Here is a 20,086-nt window from a genome sequence, read left to right on the forward strand (position 1 = left end):
TACCAGATCAATGTGGAGCTATATACAGGAAGTACCAGATCAATGTGGAGCTATATACAGGAAGTACCAGTACCAGATCATTGTGGAGCTATATACAGGAAGTACCAGATCAATGTTGAGCTATATACAGGAAGTACCAGATCAATGTGGAGCTATATACAGGAAGTACCAGATCAATGTGGAGCTATATACAGGGCACCAGTACCAGATCAATGTTGAGCTATATACAGGGAGTACCAGATCAACGTGGAGCTATATACAGGGAGTACCAGTACCAGATCAATGTGGAGCTATATACAGGGAGTACCAGATCAATGTTGCACTGTGTTCAGGGATTACACGTACCAGATTAATGTGGAGCTATATACAGGAAGTACCAGATTAATGTGGAGCTATATACAGGAAGTACCAGATTAATGTGGAGCTATATACAGGAAGTACCAGATTAATGTGGAGCTATAAACAGGGAGTACCAGATTAATGTGGAGCTATAAACAGGGAGTACCAGATTAATGTGGAGCTATATACAGGGAGTACCAGATCAATGCGGAGCTATATACAGGAAGTACCAGATTAATGTGGAGCTATATACAGGAAGTACCAGATCAATGTGGAGTTACAGTGTTTGGTTCTCTATCCTCAGATACAGACAGTGATTGGTTCTCTATCATCTCTGTTCCTCAGATGCAGACAGTGGTTGGTTCTCTATCATCAGATATAGGCAGTGGTTGGTTCTCTATCATCAGATACAGACAGTGGTTGGTTCTCTATCATCAGATACAGACAGTAGTTGGTTCTCTATCATCAGATACAGACAGTGGTTGGTTCTCTATCATCTCTGTTCCTCAGATACAGACAATGGTTGGTTCTCTATCATCTCTGTTCCTCAGATGCAGACAGTGGTTGGTTCTATATCATCAGATACAGACAGTGGTTGGTTCTCTATCATCTCTGTTCCTCAGATGCAGACAGTGGTTGGTTCATCTCTGTTAGTTTTAGTCATTTTGCAGACACTCTTATCCGGAGCGACTTACAGTAGTGAGTGTATACAATACATTTTCATACTGGTCCCTCGTAGGAATCAAACCCATACCCCTTGTGTTGCAAGTGCCATGCTCTACCAACTGAGCCACAGCAACTGAGCAACTCTGCCTCAGATACAGACAGTGGTTGTTTCTCTATCATCTCTGTTCCTCAGATACAGACTGTGTTTGGTTCTCTATCATCTCTGTTCCTCAGATACAGACTGTGTTTGGTTCTCTATCATCTCTGTTCCTCAGATACAGACTGTGTTTGGTTCTCTATCATCTCTGTTCCTCAGATACAGACTGTGTTTGGTTCTCTATTATCTCTGTTCTTCAGATACAGACAATGGTTAGTTCTCTCTTAGGCTTGGGAGGTATACCATATATACCGGGGTATTTGGAAAAATCTATTTAGAAAACAATTAGAATATTTGTTGCTACTTTTTAAGTGTTGGGCAGTATGCGCTAGGTGATCTAATTACAGTATGGAATTCGTAATTAAATGTTTGCCAGCTAGATTTTTGAGTTAATTGTATACTTGTATAGTTTTGGTCAGACACTATAAAATACATTCTCTATGGGATTGTACATGTACTTGTTAGCATTGCTAAACCTTTTGGATTACAGATTATCAGTGGGGTTGAAAACAGCGCCCCTTGTGTTCAGTGCCGGTAGTACTGAATATCCCGGTATGGCACAAGGTCGGTATGAAGGTATGACAATCTGGATACCGTCCTAGCCTAATCTCTCTCATCTACATCAGAATGTTGTTGATGTTATTATATTGGAAGGCTGTGTAAGTGATGTCACTGTAGAGGGGGTTTCATTTAACACAGAAATATAACATAAAATAACATGACATTAACTGGCCCCTCTGTCTGTCTGTCTGTCTGTCTGTCTGTCTGTCTGTCTGTCTGTCTGTCTGTCTGTCTGTCTGTCTGTCTGTCTGTCTGTCTGTCTGTCTGTCCCTCCATAGCGGAGTTGTTTGAAGTCAGAGGTGAGGTGTAGGGTTGTTTATTAACCAGTATGAATAAAAAATGTCTGTCCCAATTTAGCTAGTTATTATTAGTGTAAATTTCCCCATCGATGTACGTAGCAATAGTAACAGTGTGTGTCTGTGCGTGTGTAGGCCAGCGTGTGTGTAGGGTGGATCGGGGCCGGCCCTGCTATAAACTGGCATATTTTTCTGACCCTGGACGGCGGCTCAGCTTCCTGGAGGCGAAGCTAGCGTGTCGCCGTGACGGAGGGGAGCTGCTGAGCGTTGAGTCACCGGCCGAGCAGCGAATCATAGAGCAGCTTGTCACTGAGCTCCGTCCCTCCGACGGAGACTTCTGGATTGGCCTACGTCGTAACCATGGTGACACGGAAAACGTTGACGACTGTCCCTCACAGTACTACTGGACCGACGGGAGCCTCGCCTCCTTCAGGTGGGTCTGCTCTAAGCCCCACCTCCATCAGGTGGGTCAGCTCTAAGCCCCGCCTCCATCAGGTGGGTCTGCTCTAAGCCACACCTCCTTCAGGTGGGTCTACTTTAAGCCCCGCCTCCATCAGGTGGGTCTGCTCTAAGCCCCGCCTCCTTCAGTTGGGTCTGCTTTAAGCCACGCCTCCTTCAGGTGGGTCTGCTCTAAGCCCAGCCTCCTTCAGGTGGGTCTGCTCTAAGCCCCGCCTCCTTCAGTTGGGTCTGCTTTAAGCCACGCCTCCTTCAGGTGGGTCTGCTTTAAGCCACGCCTCCTTCAGGTGGGTCTGCTTTAAGCGAGGCCTCCTTCAGGTGGGTCTGCTCTAAGCCCCGCCTCCTTCAGTTGGGTCTGCTCTAAGCCCCGCCTCCTTCAGTTGGGTCAGCTTTAAGCCACGCCTCCTTCAAATGGGTTTGCTTTAAGCCACGCCTCCTTCTGCTTACATGGAATAGTTCATATAATAATAGACAGCGGTGTGTAACTTTACATATGTGTGTTGCTGTGTGTGTTTGTTCCTGCATGCGTGTGTGTTAGGAACTGGCACTGGGACGAGCCGTCCTGTGGTTACGAGGTGTGTGTGGTGATGTACCACCAACCGTCCGCCCCGCCCGGCCTCGGAGGACTCTACATGTTCCATTGGAACGATGACAACTGTGACACCAAGAACAATTTCATCTGCAAGTACACTGCAGGTACACACACACACACACACACACACACACACACACACACACACACACACACACACACACACACACACACACACACACACAGATGATAGTACACAGCAGATACCCCTCAGAGCCTGGTTCCTCTGGTCTACCCAGTACAGCCAGTGGAGGACTGGTCACCCCTCAGAGCCTGGTTCCTCTCTACCCAGTACAACCAGTAGAGGACTGGTCACCTCTCATTGCCTGGTTCCTCTGGTCTACCCAGTACAGCCAGTGGAGGACTGGTCACCCCTCAGAGCCTGGTTCCTCTCTACCCAGTACAGCCAGTAGAGGACTGGTCACCTCTCATTGCCTGGTTCCTCTGGTCTACCCAGTACACCCAGTAGAGGACTGGTCACCCCTCAGAGCCTGGTTCCTCTCTACCCAGTACAACCAGTAGAGGACTGGTCACCTCTCATTGCCTGGTTCCTCTGGTCTACCCAGTACAGTCAGTAGAGGACTGGTCACCCCTCAGAGCCTGGTTCCTCTGGTCTACCCACTACAGCCAGTAGAGGACTAGTCACCCCTCAGAGCCTGGTTCCTCTGGTCTACCCACTACAGCCAGTAGAGGACTAGTCACCCCTCAGAGCCTGGTTCCTCTCTACCCAGTACAGCCAGAAGAGGACTGGCCACCCCTCAGAGCCTGGTTCATCTGGTCTACACAGTACAGCCAGTAGATGACTAGTCACCCCTCAGAGCCTGGTTCCTCTCTACCCAGTACAGCCAGAAGAGGACTGGCCACCCCTCAGAGCCCCAGTCCTCTCTTGGTTGCTTCCTAGGTTCCTTCCTTTCTATGGAGTTTTTCCTAGCCACTGTGCTTCTACATCTGCTGTTTGGAGTTTTAGGTTGGGTTGTTGTGACATCTTTGTTACATCTGCTCATGTTAAAAGGGTTTTATAACTGATTGATTGTGTTGTGTTCCAGAGAAGGCTCCTGAACCCTCCCCCAACACTGCACACCCAGGTAACAACGCTACTTAAAGTGTCTGAATATTCATGGTATTAATGAGGTCTGAATATTAATAGGTACACTACATGGCCAGAAGTATGTGGACATCTTCTCGTTGAACATCTCATTCCAACACCATGGGCATTAATATGGAGTTGGTCCCCCTTTGCTGCTGTAACAGCCTCCACTCTTCTGGGAAGTCATTAATATTGAGTTGGTCCCCCTTTGCTGCTGTAACAGCCTCCACTCTTCTGGGAAGTCATTAATATGGAGTTGGTCCCCCTTTGCTGCTATAACATTCTCCACTCTTCAGGGAAGGCTTTCCACTAGATGTAGGAACATTGCTGCTATAACAGCCTCCACTCTTCTGGGAAGGCTTTCCACTAGATGTTGGAACATTGCTGCTATAACAGCCTCTACTCTTCTGGGAAGGCTTTCCACTAGATGTAGGAACATTGCTGCTATAACAGCCTCCACTCTTCTGGGAAGGCTTTCCACTAGATGTTGGAACATTGCTGCTATAACAGCCTCCACTCTTCTGGGAAGGCTTTCCACTAGATGTAGGAACATTGCTGCTATAACAGCCTCCACTCTTCTGGGAAGGCTTTCCACTAGATGTTGGAACATTGCTGCTATAACAGCCTCCACTCTTCTGGGAAGGCTTTCCACTAGATGTATAGATAGATTTAACTAAATTACTATGTATATACTGTTGAAGTCGGAAACTTTACATACACTTAGGTTAGAGTCATAACTCATTTTTTCAATCACTCCACACATTTCTTGTTAACAAACTATAGTTTTGGCAAGTCGGTTAGGACATCTACTTTGTGCATGACACAAGTAATTTTTTCAGCAATTGTTTACAGACAGATTATTTCACTTATAATTTATTGTATCACAATGGTCAGAAGTTTACAAGTTTACATACACTAAGTTGACTGTGCCTTTAAACAGCTTGGAAAATTCCAGAAAAAAAAGGAAAAAAAAGCTTCTGATAGGCTACTTGCCATCACTTGAGTCAATTAGGTGTGTACCTATGGATGTATTTCAAGGCCTATCTTCAAACTCAGTGTCTCTTTGCTTGACATCATGGGAAAATCAAAAGAATTCAGCAAAGAATTTTTCCGAATTTTTTTAAAGACCTCCACAAGTCTGGTTCATCCTTGGGAGCAATTTCCAAAGCCTGAAGTTACCGAGTTCATCTGTACAAACAATAGTACGCACGTATAAATGTCATGGGATCATGCAGCCGTCATACCACTCAGGAAGGAGATGCGTTCTGTCTTGTAGAGATGAACGTACTTTGATGTGAAAAGTGCAAATGTCCTCTGGTCTGATGAAACAAAAATGCAACTGTTTGGTCATAATGACCATCTTGGAGAAAAAAGGGTGAGGCTTGCAAGCCGAAGAACACCATCCCAACCGTGAAGCACGGGGGTGGCAGCATCATGTTGTGGGGGTGCTTTGCTGCAGGAGGGACTGGTGCACTTCACAAAATAGATGGCATTGTGAGTTAGGAAAATGATGTGGATATATTGAAGCAACATCTCAAGACGTCAGTCAGGAAGTTAAAGGGTCACTAATGGGTCTTCCAAATGGACAATGACCCCAAGAATTCTTCCAAAGTTGGACAACAAAGTCAAGGTATCGGAGAGGCCATCACAAAGCCCTGACCTATACCAGCTCTGTCAGGAGGAATGGGCCAAAATTCACCCAACTTATTGTGGGAAGCTTGTGGAAGGCTACCAGAAACATTTGACCCAAGTTAAACAATTTAAAGGCAATGTTACCAAATACTAATTAAGTGTATGTAAACTTCTGATCCACTGGGAATGTGATGAAAGAAATAAAAGCTGAAAGAAATAATTCTCTCTACTACATTTCACTTTCTTAAAATAAAGTGTTTATCCTAACTGACCTAAGACAGGGAATTATTACCAGGATTAAATGTCAGGAATTGTGAAAAACAGAGTTTAAATGTATTTTGCTAACGTATATGTAAACTTCCAACTTCAACTGTATGAGTTTATAGAGATATTGTCACGACTTCCCCCGAAGTTGGCTCCCCTGCCTGTTCGGGCGGTGCTCAGCGGTCATCATCACCGGCCTACTAGCCGCCACCGATCCCTTTTTCTTTTGTCTGTTTGTTTTGTCTTATTCGTTTCACCTGTGTCTTGTTGTATGTGCTTAATGAGCTTCCTTATTTAAAGTAGTGTACCCACCCTTGTTTTGCGCGGGAATGTCTTTGTGTTACGTGTGTGCGTTTAGGTAGAGGTGGATAATATTTTCTGGACTTGGCACCCTGTGTTTTGGGTAGTCACTTTTACTGTCCGCGCCCTGTGTTGTTGGGTAGTCACTTTTACTGTCCGCGCCCTGTGTTGTTGGGTAGTCACTTTTACTGTCCGCGCCCTGTGTTGTTGGGTAGTCACTTTTACTGTCCGCGCCCTGTGTTGTTGGGTAGTCACTTTTACTGTCCGCGCCCTGTGTTGTTGGGTAGTCACTTTTACTGTCCGCGCCCTGTGTTGTTGGGTAGTCACTTTTACTGTCCGCGCCCTGTGTTGTTGGGTAGTCACATTTACTGTCCGCGCCCTGTGTTGTTGGGTAGTCACATTTACTGTCCGCGCCCTGTGTTGTTGGGCTTGTCATTTACTGTCTGCGCCCTGTGTTGTTGGGTAGTCACATTTACTGTCCGCGCCCTGTGTTGTTGGGTAGTCACTTTTACTGTCCGCGCCCTGTGTTGTTGGGTAGTCACATTTACTGTCCGCGCCCTGTGTTGTTGGGCTTGTCATTTACTGTCCGCGCCCTGTGTTGTTGGGTAGTCACATTTACTGTCCGCGCCCTGTGTTGTTGGGCTTGTCATTTACTGTCCGCGCCCTGTGTTGTTGGGCTTGTCATTTACTGTCCGCGCCCTGTGTTGTTGGGCTTGTCATTTACTGTCCGCGCCCTGTGTTGTTGGGCTTGTCATTTACTGTCCGCGCCCTGTGTTGTTGGGTAGTCACATTTACTGTCCGCGCCCTGTGTTGTTGGGCTTGTCATTTACTGTCCGCGCCCTGTGTTGTTGGGCTTGTCATTTACTGTCCGCGCCCTGTGTTGTTGGGCTTGTCATTTACTCTCCGCGCCCTGTGTTGTTGGGCTTGTCATTTAATGTCCGCGCCCTGTGTTGTTGGGTAGTCACTTTTACTGTCCGCGCCCTGTGTTGTTGGGTAGTCACATTTAATGTCCGCGCCCTGTGTTGTTGGGTAGTCACATTTACTGTCCGCGCCCTGTGTTGTTGGTTAGTCACATTTACTGTCCGCGCCCTGTGTTGTTGGGCTTGTCATTTACTGTCCGCGCCCTGTGTTGTTGGGCTTGTCTTTTACTGTCTGCGCCCTGTGTTGTTGGTTAGTCACATTTACTGTCCGCGCCCTGTGTTGTTGGGCTTGTCATTTACTGTCCGCGCCCTGTGTTGTTGGGCTTGTCTTTTACTGTCTGCGCCCTGTGTTGTTGGGTAGTCACTTTTACTGTCCGCGCCCTGTGTTGTTGGGTAGTCACATTTACTGTCCGCGCCCTGTGTTGTTGGGCTTGTCATTTACTGTCCGCGCCCTGTGTTGTTGGGTAGTCACATTTACTGTCCGCGCCCTGTGTTGTTGGGCTTGTCATTTACTGTCCGCGCCCTGTGTTGTTGGGCTTGTCATTTACTGTCCGCGCCCTGTGTTGTTGGGCTTGTCATTTACTCTCCGCGCCCTGTGTTGTTGGGCTTGTCATTTTTTGTGCCATATGAAAAGAGCACATTTTCCCAGTGGAACTCTCTGCGCCTGATTCTTTCCTCACCCACCTAGTCCCACGTGACAGATATAACTAAATGACTATGAGTATAGATAGATATAACTAAATGACTATGAGTATAGATAGATATAACTAAATGACTATGTATAGATGAGTATCGATAGATATAACTAAATTAATGAACATTAATGTTCCTGTCTACAGAGGCTCCTCCCTTGTCTCTGTCACCCCTGACCACGACCTTTGACACTGAAGAGAAGAGACAGACCCCAGGTACCCTGACCTCTAACCTATTACCCTGACCTCTTACCGTGTGTGTGTTTTTTGTGCATGTCTCTGAACTGTGTGTGTCTGTTTCAGCTCTGAACATTGTTTACATAGTCCTGCCCATCATCCCGTTGTTGATGGTGTTACTAATAGCAACTGCGGTCTTCTGCTTCACGCTGCTGGCTCGACGGTGAGGAGCAAGTACTAACTAGCATGAGATAGACTGGTAGTATGGATAGCATTCATACTACCAGATTGAGAATAATGCATTGACTGATTTAGTGACTGTCAATATATCTATTCCAGAAGCTCACTGTCTCTGTGTGTAGGAGGAAGCTCACTGTCTCTGTGTGTAGGAGGAAGCTCATTGTCTCTGTGTGTAGGAGGAAGCTCATTGTCTCTGTGTGTAGGAGGAAGCTCACTGTCTCTGTGTGTAGGAGGAAGCTCATTTTCTCTGTGTGTAGGAGGAAGCTCATTGTCTCTCTGTGTAGGAGGAAGCTCACTATCTCTGTGTGTAGGAGGAAGCTCATTGTCTCTGTGTGTAGGAGGAAGCTCATTGTCTCTGTGTGTAGGAGGAAGCTCATTGTCTCTGTGTGTAGGAGGAAGCTCACTGTCTCTGTGTGTAGGAGAAAGCTCATTGTCTCTGTGTGTAGGAGGAAGCTCACTGTCTCTATGTGTAGGAGGAAGCGGTGTGAACAGCAGACAGAGGTGTGTCCTAGCGACCCAGGGTCCTGTCCAAACCCCGCCCAGCCGCCTGACGTCTACAACGTGATTCGCTCCCAGCAGGAGGCCGACCTGGCTGGAACACGCCCCCACACCAAGAACACTTCCTTCTTAGGTAAAAATATGTTTTATTGTCACTGGTGCAGTGTAATGTGGTGTTGTACAGGGTCAGTGTAATGTGGTGTTGTACAGGGTCAACCGTAGATGTACTGGAGAAAATTAAGGGGTTAAGTGCCTTACTCAAGGCCACAGACAGATTTTTCACCTTATCGGCTCGGTTATTGGAAACGGTTGCATTTTCCAAAATCTGTTTTTGTTTTGTCATTATGAGGTATTGTGTGTAGATTGATCAGGGGGGAAAAAAAACAATTTAATCTATTTTAAAATAAGGCTGTAACTCAACAAAATGTGGAAAAAGTCAAGGGGTCTGAATACTTTACAAATGCACTGTATATTTTAACTGTGCTTTCTATTCTGTTTCTACAGATTGTAAATTAAAGAAACATTTATGCTAAGAGTTTTATATTATTGATTGACTATGATTTTTTTTTTATCACCTTGCAGTGCTATTTGCAGAGTCAGCCATTCCTGAACCTTTTACCAAAAGCAAGCTACATATGGACAGTGTTGCAAACTGGCTCGTAGTCCATATCAAAGAGGGAGTCAATGCAGAGATAAAGAAATAAAAATATATATTTATCAAACGAAGTTACCTATATCCAAGTAACAATGCTGTGTGTAGTCAGTAGGCAGTAGTGTAAATGAGTGGACACATGTATAGATGGTGATTAATGAGGGGTGTTGAGAGGTGCCAAAACAAATCATAACAAATGAACACAAAGAAGCCCCAATATGCAATACTAAAAACCGAAAGTCTGACGACGTGGAGAGACTTCCCCATCCCGAGAAATCTTGCTTGTTTGTAGGTGACCAAATACTTATTTTCCACCAAAATATATTCATTAAAAATCCTACAATGTGATTTCCTGGATTTTTTTTCTCATTTTGTCTGTCATAGTTGAAGTGTACCTATGATCAAACTTACAGGCCTCTCTCATCTTTTTAAGTGGGAGAACTTGCACAATTGGTGGCTGACTAAATACTTTTTTGCTCCATTGTATTTGTAGTTGTCCACATATTCTAAGTCAGAACCTTCCAGAGTAGTAATGCTGGAGAGCATGCATTTAGTTTTACTTGCAGTTGGAGGCCACGGAAGGAGAGTTGTATGGCATTGAAGCTCGTCTGGAGGTTTGTTAAAACAGTGTCCAAAGAAGGGCCAGAGGTATACAGAATGGTGTCGTCTGCGTAGAGGTGGATCAGAGACTCACCAGCAGAAAGAGCGACATCATTGATGTATACAGAGAAGAGAGTCGGCCCGAGAATTGAACCCTGTGGCACCCACAGGAGAGACTTCCAGAGTTCCAGACAACAGGCCCTCTGATTTGACACTGAACTCTGTCTGAGAAGTAGTTGGTGAACCAGGCGAGGCAGTCATTTGAGAAACCAAGGCTGTTGAGTCTGCCAATAAGAATGTTATGATTGACAGAGTCGAAAGCCGTGGCCAGGTCGATGAATATGGCTGCACAGTAATGTCTCTTATCGATGGCGGTTATGATGACGTTTAGAACCTTGAGCATGGCTGAGGTGCACCCATGACCAGCTCTGAAACCAGATTGCATAGAGGAGAAGGTACGGTGGGATTCAAAATGGTCGGTAATCTGTTTGTTAACTTGGCTTTCAAAGACCTTAGAAAGGCAGGGCAGGATAGATACAGGTCTGTAGCAGTTTGGATCTAGAGTGTCTCCCCCTTTGAAGAGGGGGATGACCACAGCAGCTTTCTAATCTATGGGAACTTCAGACGATACGAAAGAGAGGTTGAACAGGCTAGTGATAGGTGTTGCAACAATTTCAGCAGATAATTTTAGAAAGAGAGGGTCCAGATTGTGTAGCCCGGCTGATTTGTAGGGGTCCAGATTTTGCAGCTCTTTCAGAACATCAGCTGACTGGATTTGGGTGAAGGAGAAGTGGTGGGGGCTTGGGCGAGTTGCTGTGGGGGGTGCAGGGCAGTTGATTGGGGTAGGAATAGCCCGGTGGAAAGCATGGCCAGCTGTAGAAAAATTCAAATGATCAATTATAGTGGATTTATCAGTGGTGACAGTGTTTCCTAGCCTCAGTGCAGTGGGCAGCTGGGAGGAGGTGCTCTTAATCTCCATGGACTTTACAGTGTCCCAGAACCTTTTTGAGTTTGTGCTACAGGATGCAAATTTCTGCTTGAAAAAGCTTGTCTTGGCTTTCCTTACTGCCTGTGTATATTTGTTCCTAACTTCTGTGAAAAGTTGCATATCACTGGGACTTTTCGATGCAAATGCAGAACGCCACAGGATGTTTTTGTGCTGGTCAAGGGCAATCAGGTCTGGAGTGAACCAAGGGCTATATCTGTTCCTGGTTCTACATTTTTTGAATGGTGCATGCTTATTTAAGATTGTGAGGAAAGCACTTTTAAAGAATAACCAGGCATCCTCTACTGACGGGATGAGGTCAATTTCCTTCCAGGATACCCCGGCCAGGTCGATTAGAAAGGCCTGCTCGCTGAAGTGTTTTAGGGAGCGTTTGACAGTGATGAGGGGTGGTTGTTTGACCGCAGACCCATTACGGATGCAGGATTACGGATTACGGATGAGGCAGTGATCGCTGAGATCTTGGTTGAAAACAGCAGAGGTGTATTTGGAGGGCAAGTTGGTTAGGATGATATCTACAGTATCTATCTATTGATAGTTAGACCCGTTTAATTTTGTCTGGCTTGCCGTTCCAAATAAAATGGAATCTTTTTTGATCATCTAATTTTAAAAACAAGTCGCTAGATGTAGGCAAGCCCATAAGCAAATAGGTAAACTGGGATATGACTAAAGAGTGATTTTTCCACAGATAGACAGGTACTTTTCCTTTCCATGGTAGCAAGATCTTATCCATTTTTGCTAACTAGATCCTCTATGAGGCTGTGGAGGGATTCACATGTAGAGTTAAGAGAGAACATGAATCATCAGCGTACATGACACCTTTGTTTTTAAGCCCTGCATTTCTAGGCCCTTGATATTATTGTTGGATCTGATTTGGGCTCCCGAGTGGCGCAGCGGTCTAAGGCACTGCATCTCAGTGCTAGAGGCATCACTACAGACCCTGGTTTGATTCCAAACCAACCGGCAGTGATTGGGTGTCCCATAGGGCGGCACACAATTGGCCCAGCATCATCTGGGTTAGGGTTTGGCCAGGGTAGGGTTTGGCCGGGGTAGGGTTTGGCCGGGGTAGGGTTTGGCCGGAGTAGGGTTTGGCCAGGGTAGGCTGTCATTGTAAATAAGAATGTCTTCTTAACTGAGTTGCCTAGTTAAATGCAGGTTAAATAAAAATAATAATAGCTAACATTTCGATGCCCATAATAAATAGATATGCCGATAGTGGACAACCTTGTTTTACTCCTCTTGACAGTTTAATTCTTTCTGAGAAGTAGCCTATATTGACAATTTTACGCCTGGTGTAACTATACATAACTTTAACCCATTCTCCAAAATTGAAATATTCCAGGCATTTGCAATGCATTTAGAAAGTATTCAGACCCCTTCATTTTCCCCACATTATGTTATGTTACAGCCTTATTTTAAAATAGATTTTTCCTCATCAATCTACACCCAAAATAAATAAAAACGTACCTTTTTTACATAATTCAGACCCTTTGCTATGAGACTCAAAATTAAGCTCTGGTGCATCCTGTTTCCATTAATCATCCTTGAGATGTTTCTACAACTTGATTAAACATGAGGTCGAAGGAATTGTCCGTAGAGCTCCAAGACAGGATTGTGTCGAGGCATAAAATAAATAATCTATTTCACATACATCTATGTGCTTTTATGGTAAAAGACAAGAAAATGTATCACACATTGTACATTTTTTTTTAAAAGATGCGCCGAACAGCAGTCATGTTTGGCTGTTGCTCTCCTCATCACTTCTCTACATATCACCATACAGTGTCAAACAGCAGTCATGTTTGGCTGTTGCTCTCCTCATCACTTCTCTACATATCACCATACAGTGTCAAACAGCAGTCATGTTTGGCTGTTCTCCTCATCACTTCTCTACATATCACCATACAGTGTCAAACAGCAGTCATGTTTGGCTGTTCTCCTCATCACTTCTCTACATATCACCATACAGTGTCAAACAGCAGTCATGTTTGGTTGTTGCTCTCCTCATCACTTCTCTACATATCACCATACAGTGTCAAACAGCAGTCATGTTTGGTTGTTCTCCTCATCACTTCTCTACATATCACCATACAGTGTCAAACAGCAGTCATGTTTGGTTGTTGCTCTCCTCATCACTTCTCTACATATCACCATACAGTGTCAAACAGCAGTCATGTTTGGTTGTTGCTCTCCTCATCACTTCTCTACATATCACCATACAGTGTCAAACAGCAGTCATGTTTGGCTGTTCTCCTCATCACTTCTCTACATATCACCATACAGTGTCAAACAGCAGTCATGTTTGGTTGTTGCTCTCCTCATCACTTCTCTACATATCACCATACAGTGTCAAACAGCAGTCATGTTTGGTTGTTGCTCTCCTCATCACTTCTCTACATATCACCATACAGTGTCAAACAGCAGTCATGTTTGGTTGTTGCTCTCCTCATCACTTCTCTACATATCACCATACAGTGTCAAACAGCAGTCATGTTTGGCTGTTCTCCTCATCACTTCTCTACATATCACCATACAGTGTCAAACAGCAGTCATGTTTGGTTGTTGCTCTCCTCATCACTTCTCTACATATCACCATACAGTGTCAAACAGCAGTCATGTTTGGCTGTTCTCCTCATCACTTCTCTACATATCACCATACAGTGTCAAACAGCAGTCATGTTTGGTTGTTGCTCTCCTCATCACTTCTCTACATATCACCATACAGTGTCAAACAGCAGTCATGTTTGGCTGTTCTCCTCATCACTTCTCTACATATCACCATACAGTGTCAAACAGCAGTCATGTTAGGCTGTTGCTCTCCTCATCCCTTCTTGGAGGGACACACTGCTAAAGTGGTTGACTTATAATTTAGTGTTTTTAACCGTAAGTTCGAGTTTGCATCAAACATTTTTGTTAAGGAAGAAACTGTTAGTGACGAAGTGGATTATAATAATAATGAATGATAAAACATTGTAGAATATACTAATGACAGTCAATACGTCTTCTTGACTGTAGACTGCTGCAGACTAACCTCGGCAGAGTAACCTCTGCAGAGTAACCCCTGCAGAGTAACCTCGGCAGACTAACCTCGGCAGAGTAACCCCTGCAGAGTAACCTCGGCAGACTAACCTCGGCAGAGTAACCTCGGCAGAGTAACCCCTGCAGAGTAACCTCGGCAGAGTAACCTCGGCAGACTAACCTCGGCAGAGTAACCTTGGCTAACCTCGGCAGAGTAACCTCGGCAGAGTAACCCCTGCAGAGTAACCTCGGCAGACTAACCTCGGCAGAGTAACCTCGGCAGAGTAACCTCGGCAGAGTAACCCCTGCAGACTAACCTCGGCAGAGTAATCTCGGCAGACTAACCTCGGCAGAGTAACCTCGGCAGAGTAACCTTGGCTAACCTCGGCAGAGTAACCCCTGCAGAGTAACCCCTGCAGAGTAACCTCGGCAGAGTAACCCCGGCAGAGTAACCTCGGCAGAGTAACCTCGGCAGAGTAACCTCAGCAGACTAACCTCGGCAGAGTAACCTTGGCTAAGTAACCTCGGCAGAGGTTACTCTGCAGGGGTTAGCCGAGTAACCTCGGCAGAGTAACCCCTGCAGAGTAACCTCGGCAGAGTAACCTCGGCAGACTAACCTCGGCAGAGTAACCTTGGCTAACCTCGGCAGAGTAACCTCGGCAGGGTAACCCCTGCAGAGTAACCTCAGCAGACTAACCTCGGCAGAGTAACCTCGGCAGAGTAACCTCGGCAGAGTAACCCCTGCAGACTAACCTCGGCAGACTAACCTCGGCAGAGTAACCTCGGCAGAGTAACCTTGGCTAACCTCGGCAGAGTAACCCCTGCAGAGTAACCCCTGCAGAGTAACCTCGGCAGAGTAACCACGGCAGAGTAACCTCGGCAGAGTATCCTCGGCAGAGTAACCCCTGCAGAGTAACCCCTGCAGAGTAACCTCGGCAGAGTAATCTCAGCAGACTAACCTCGGCAGAGTAACCTCGGCAGAGTAATCTCGGCAGACTAACCTCGGCAGAGTAACCTCGGCAGAGTAACCTCGGCTAACCCCTGCAGAGTAACCTCGGCAGAGTAACCTCGGCAGAGTAACCTCGACAGAATAACCTCGGCAGAGTAACCTCGGCAGAGTAACCTCGGCAGAGTAACCTCGGCAGAGTAACCTCGGCAGAGTAATCTCGGCAGATTAACCTCGGCAGAGGCCAAATGGTGCACTGGCCCCTTAAGAACTGCTTGTGCCCCTGGTAGTTAAAATGTCTGTCTGGAAAGGCTGGCAGAAACAACCTTTTCACCTGTTGTTAGGTTCAACTTCTGCAGCAACATTCATATTTTTCTTTACGTTGTGTGCATCCAATAACATGAGTTAAGAAACATGCACTGTTTTACCTGATGGAGGCAGTTGGTTTGAATTCAGTCACATGTAAACTTCTAAGTTTGGGGTCCATTAAAATAACATTCAATTGATAAGAAATACAGTGTAGACATTTTTTATGTTGTAAATTACTACTGTAGCTGGAAACTGTAGTTTTTTTAAATGGAATATCTACATAGGCGTACAGAGGCCAATTATCAGCAACCATCACTCCTGGGTTCCAATGGAACGTTGTGTTATCTAATATAAAGTTGATAATTTTAAAAGGCTAATTAATCATTAGAAAACCATTTTGCAATTATGTTAGCACAGCTGGAAACTGTTGTCCTGATTAAAGAAGCAATAAACCTGGCCTACTTTAGACTAGTATCTGGGGCGGCAGGTAGCCTAGTGGTTAGAGCGCTGGACTAGTAAACGAAAGGTTGTAAGATCGAATCAACGAGCTGACAAGGTAAACATTTAACCCACTGATCCTAGGCCTTCATTGAAAATAAGAATTTGTTCTTAACTGACCTAGTTAAATAAATAATACAAATAAAAACAAATCTGGAGCATCAGTGTTTGTGGGTTCGATTACAGGCTCAAAATGTCCAGAAACAAAGACCTTTCTTCTATTCTTGTTCTGAGAAATGAAGGCTATTCCAAGCGAGAAATTGCCAAGAAACTGAAGATCCCGTACTACGCTGTGTACTACTCCCTTCACAGAAGAGAGTAAACTGTCCCTAACCAGAACAGAAAGAGGATTGGGAAGCCCCGGTGCACAACTGAGCAAGAGGACAAGTACATTAGTGTCTAGTTTGAGAAACAGACGCTTCACAAGTCCTCAACTGGCAGCTTCATTAATTAGTACCCGCAAAACAACAGTCTCAACATCAACAGTGAAGAGGCGACTCCGGGATGCTGGCCTTCGAGGCAGAATTCCTCTGTTCAGTGTGTGTTCTCTTGCACATCTTAATCTTTTTATTGGCCAGTCTGAGATATGGCTTTTTCTATGCAACTCTGCCTAGAAGGCCAGCATACCGGAGTCGCCTCTTCACTGTTGACGTTGAGACTGGTGTTTTGCGGGTAAATATATTGGCCATTTCCAGCTACAATAGTAATTTAATACATTAACAGTGTCTACACTCTATTTCTGAACAATTTGATGTTATTTTAATGGACCAAAACATTTATTTTCTTTCAAAACCAAGGACATTTCTAAGTGACTCCAAACTTTTGAACGGTAGTGTTTTTGTGATATTTTGTTTATTTTTTATAAATGACCGGATGGCCTAACCTTCCTCCTAAACTTTGATTGTTGCTCTCTGGTTACATATATTTGTTTGACTTGTTAAACTATTTTTCTATTTAATTGGATTACACTTTGAGATAATTATTGTATAATGAAAAGCGCTATTGAAATGTAATAAATTGTTATTATTTTGCAAACTAGCCTACAGAACAACTCTGTAAAATGTGTCCTCCCTCATCTGAAAACAGTGATGATAACAAAACACATAGCAACAACAGGCATATGGGGGAGGGGTCTTGAAATGTAACATCCAATCAACATGTAGCCACTGGGAGCCAGCGGTCCATTCACACCAGTTTTGCTAAAACAAAATTCCCAGGACGTCAAAGGGAGGCGTGACAACAACGTGATTTTAGAGTTATGGCTTCGCGAGACTAGCTTTCGACACACCCACTGGTGTTGATCCTCCCACTTTCAGACAAACTCTTTGTATGCAGTCACCCATGACTCATTCAAAGGGGAAGGGAAACACTGATCCTGTTGTTTCTCCATAGTAACGGCCTGTGTTCTTTCTCCTAGGCTCCTCCCCCGACATGTCCCCTGGTGACTATGACAACCTGGGGGGTCTGCGAGACACGGAGAGTGGTTTCGTCACGCTGGCCAGCACAGAGAGCAACTTCCAGTTGACCTCTGAACTCTACGACCTTAGTCTGGGGCGACGCAAAGACGACTCAGACATTTACCACAACAGTCTGGGTCGCAACGGAGAGGTTTATAACAACAGTCTGGGTCGGCATGGTAACCGAGAGGTTTATAACAACAGTCTGGGTCGTCATGGCAACGGAGAGACGCACGATAACAGTCTGGGTTGTCACGGCAACGGAGGGACGTACAACAACAGACTGGGTCTTCATGGCCGTGTGGTGAAGAGCAGTGAGCTGTACAACACTAGTCACTATAGAGACAGTCTTTACCAAACCGGCCTGGATCGCTATGGTAACCCTGAACAGCACGAGAGAAGCCTGGGTCGTCATGGGAACGATGCCAGTGTAGATTGCTATGGGAAGGAGGCCACTGTGGGTTACTATGGCAACGAGGGCAGTCTGGGTGGGAAGTGCTACAAAGAGTGGTTGGACAGTGACAGCAACTAACAACTACTGACAGTTACAGCTACTGACAACTACTGACAGTTACAGCTACTGACAGTGACAGCAACTGACAGCTACTGACAGTGACAGCAACTGACAGCTACTGACAGTGACAGCTACTGACATATACTGACAGTGACAACTACTGACATATACTGACAGCTACTGACAGTGACAACTACTGACAGTTACATCTACTGACAGCTACTGACAGTGACAGCTACTGTGACAACTACTGACAGCTACAGACAGCTACTGACAGTGACAACTACTGACAGTTATATCTACTGACAGCTACTGACAGTGACAGCTACTGTGACAGCTACAGACAGCTACTGACAGTGACAACTACTGACAGTTACATCTACTGACAGCTACTGACAGTGACAGCTACTGTGACAACTACTGACAGCTACGGACAGCTACTGACAGCTACTGACAGTGACAACTACTGACAGTTATAGCTACTGACAGCTACTGACAGCTACTGACAGTGACAGCTACGGTGACAACTACTGACAGCTACGGACAGCTACTGACAGCTACTGACAGTGACAACTACTGACATACTGACAACTACTGACAGTAACAGCCACTGACAGCTACTGACAGCTACTGACAGTGACAGCTACTGACAGTGACAGCCACTGACAGTGACAGCTACTGTGACAACTACTGACAGTTATATCTACTGACAGCTACTGACAGTGACAGCAACTGACAGCTATGGACAGCTACTGACAGTGACAACTACTGTCAGTTACATCTACTGACAGCTACTGACAGTGACATCTACTGACAGCTACTGACAGTGACAGCTACTGTGACAACTACGGACAGCTACTGACAGCTACTGACAGTGACAACTACTGACAGTTATATCTACTGACAGCTACTGACAGCTACTGACAGTGACAACTACTGACAGTTATATCTACTGACAGCTACTGACAGTGAAACCGACTGACACTGACAGCTACTGACATCTACTGAGAGTGATAGCTACTGTGACAGCTATTGACAGCTACTGACAGTGACAGCTACTGACAGCTACAGCTACTGACAGCTACTGAGAGTGATAGCTACTGTGACAGTTACTGACAGCTACTGAGAGTGATAGCTACTGTGACAGCTACTGACAGTGATAGCTACTGTGACAGCTACTGACAGTGACAGCTACTGTGACAGCTACTGACAGTGACAGCTATTGACAGCTACTGACAGTGACAGCTATTGACAGTGACAGCTATTGACAGTGAAACCTACTGACACTGACAGATACTGACAGTGACAGCTATTGACAGCTACTGACAGTGAAACCTACTGACACTGACAGCTACTGACATCTACTGAGAGTGATAGCTACTGTGACAGCTATTGACAGCTACTGACAGTGACAGCTACTGACAGCCACTGACAGTGACAGCTACTGACAGCTACTGAGAGTGATAGCTACTGTGACAGTTACTGACAGCTACTGAGAGTGATAGCTACTGACAGTGACAGCTATTGACAGTGACAGCTATTGACAGTGAAACCTACTGACACTGACAGATACTGACAGTGACAGCTACTGACAGTCTGTGTGTGTGCATGGCCCTGTTATGCTGCCCTCCCCTGAGGGGTCACTGTCAGGTCATGAACCTTGACCCCAGCTGTGCCTGAGATACCAAAGCCTGGTCCTGTCCTCCTCCTGTTCAGATCTTGTCCCATTCTTCCCTTGCTGCCTGACCACAACATGACAACAATAATTTAGGCCCGATTCAGAACACACCCCTTGAATTCGCACTTCTCTGTAGTTGAAATACAGACTAACCTTGTGCAGGTGCATAATGAGCTTTGCACGCATGGCTCCCTTTCACTGCTGAATACATTTAATACAACTGCTGAAATCCCTCCCACTTGCTGGCCAACAGATTTACTTGTGGAGTCATTCATTTACTTGTGGAGTCATTCATTTACTTGTGGAGTCATTCATTTACTTGTGGAGTCATTTCATTAAATAGGGTTTTCAGTACTTTTATCTAAAGCCATCCCTTTAAATTTGGTGTACCTTTAATTCTCTACAGACTCTAATACATGGAGAGAATGGTTCAGAATATTAGGGATCACTGAAATACATGCATATTCATCTACCTTTCAGCAACAATTGGTAGATAAAAATATACTCTGATCTTGTTTATTATTTAGAGATAGG

General features: G+C 45.3%; 1 protein-coding gene across 1 annotated transcript; it reads left to right on the top strand.

Annotated features, from left to right (window-relative positions):
* The first annotated feature begins 547 nt into the window (after window positions 1–547).
* On the top strand, window positions 548–19,806 carry layna (layilin a). Its single transcript, XM_020477056.2, has 7 exons — window positions 548–2,452; window positions 3,014–3,171; window positions 4,114–4,152; window positions 8,110–8,178; window positions 8,266–8,362; window positions 8,853–9,010; window positions 17,321–19,806. The coding sequence occupies exons 1-7, from the start codon at window positions 2,112–2,114 to the stop codon at window positions 17,890–17,892; spliced, it is 1,434 nt and encodes a 477-aa protein (XP_020332645.1). The 5' UTR covers window positions 548–2,111; the 3' UTR covers window positions 17,893–19,806.
* The last annotated feature ends 280 nt before the right edge of the window (window positions 19,807–20,086 follow it).

The sequence above is a fragment of the Oncorhynchus kisutch genome, linkage group LG29 (genome assembly GCF_002021735.2).
Source record: "Oncorhynchus kisutch isolate 150728-3 linkage group LG29, Okis_V2, whole genome shotgun sequence".
NCBI lineage: Eukaryota > Metazoa > Chordata > Actinopteri > Salmoniformes > Salmonidae > Oncorhynchus > Oncorhynchus kisutch.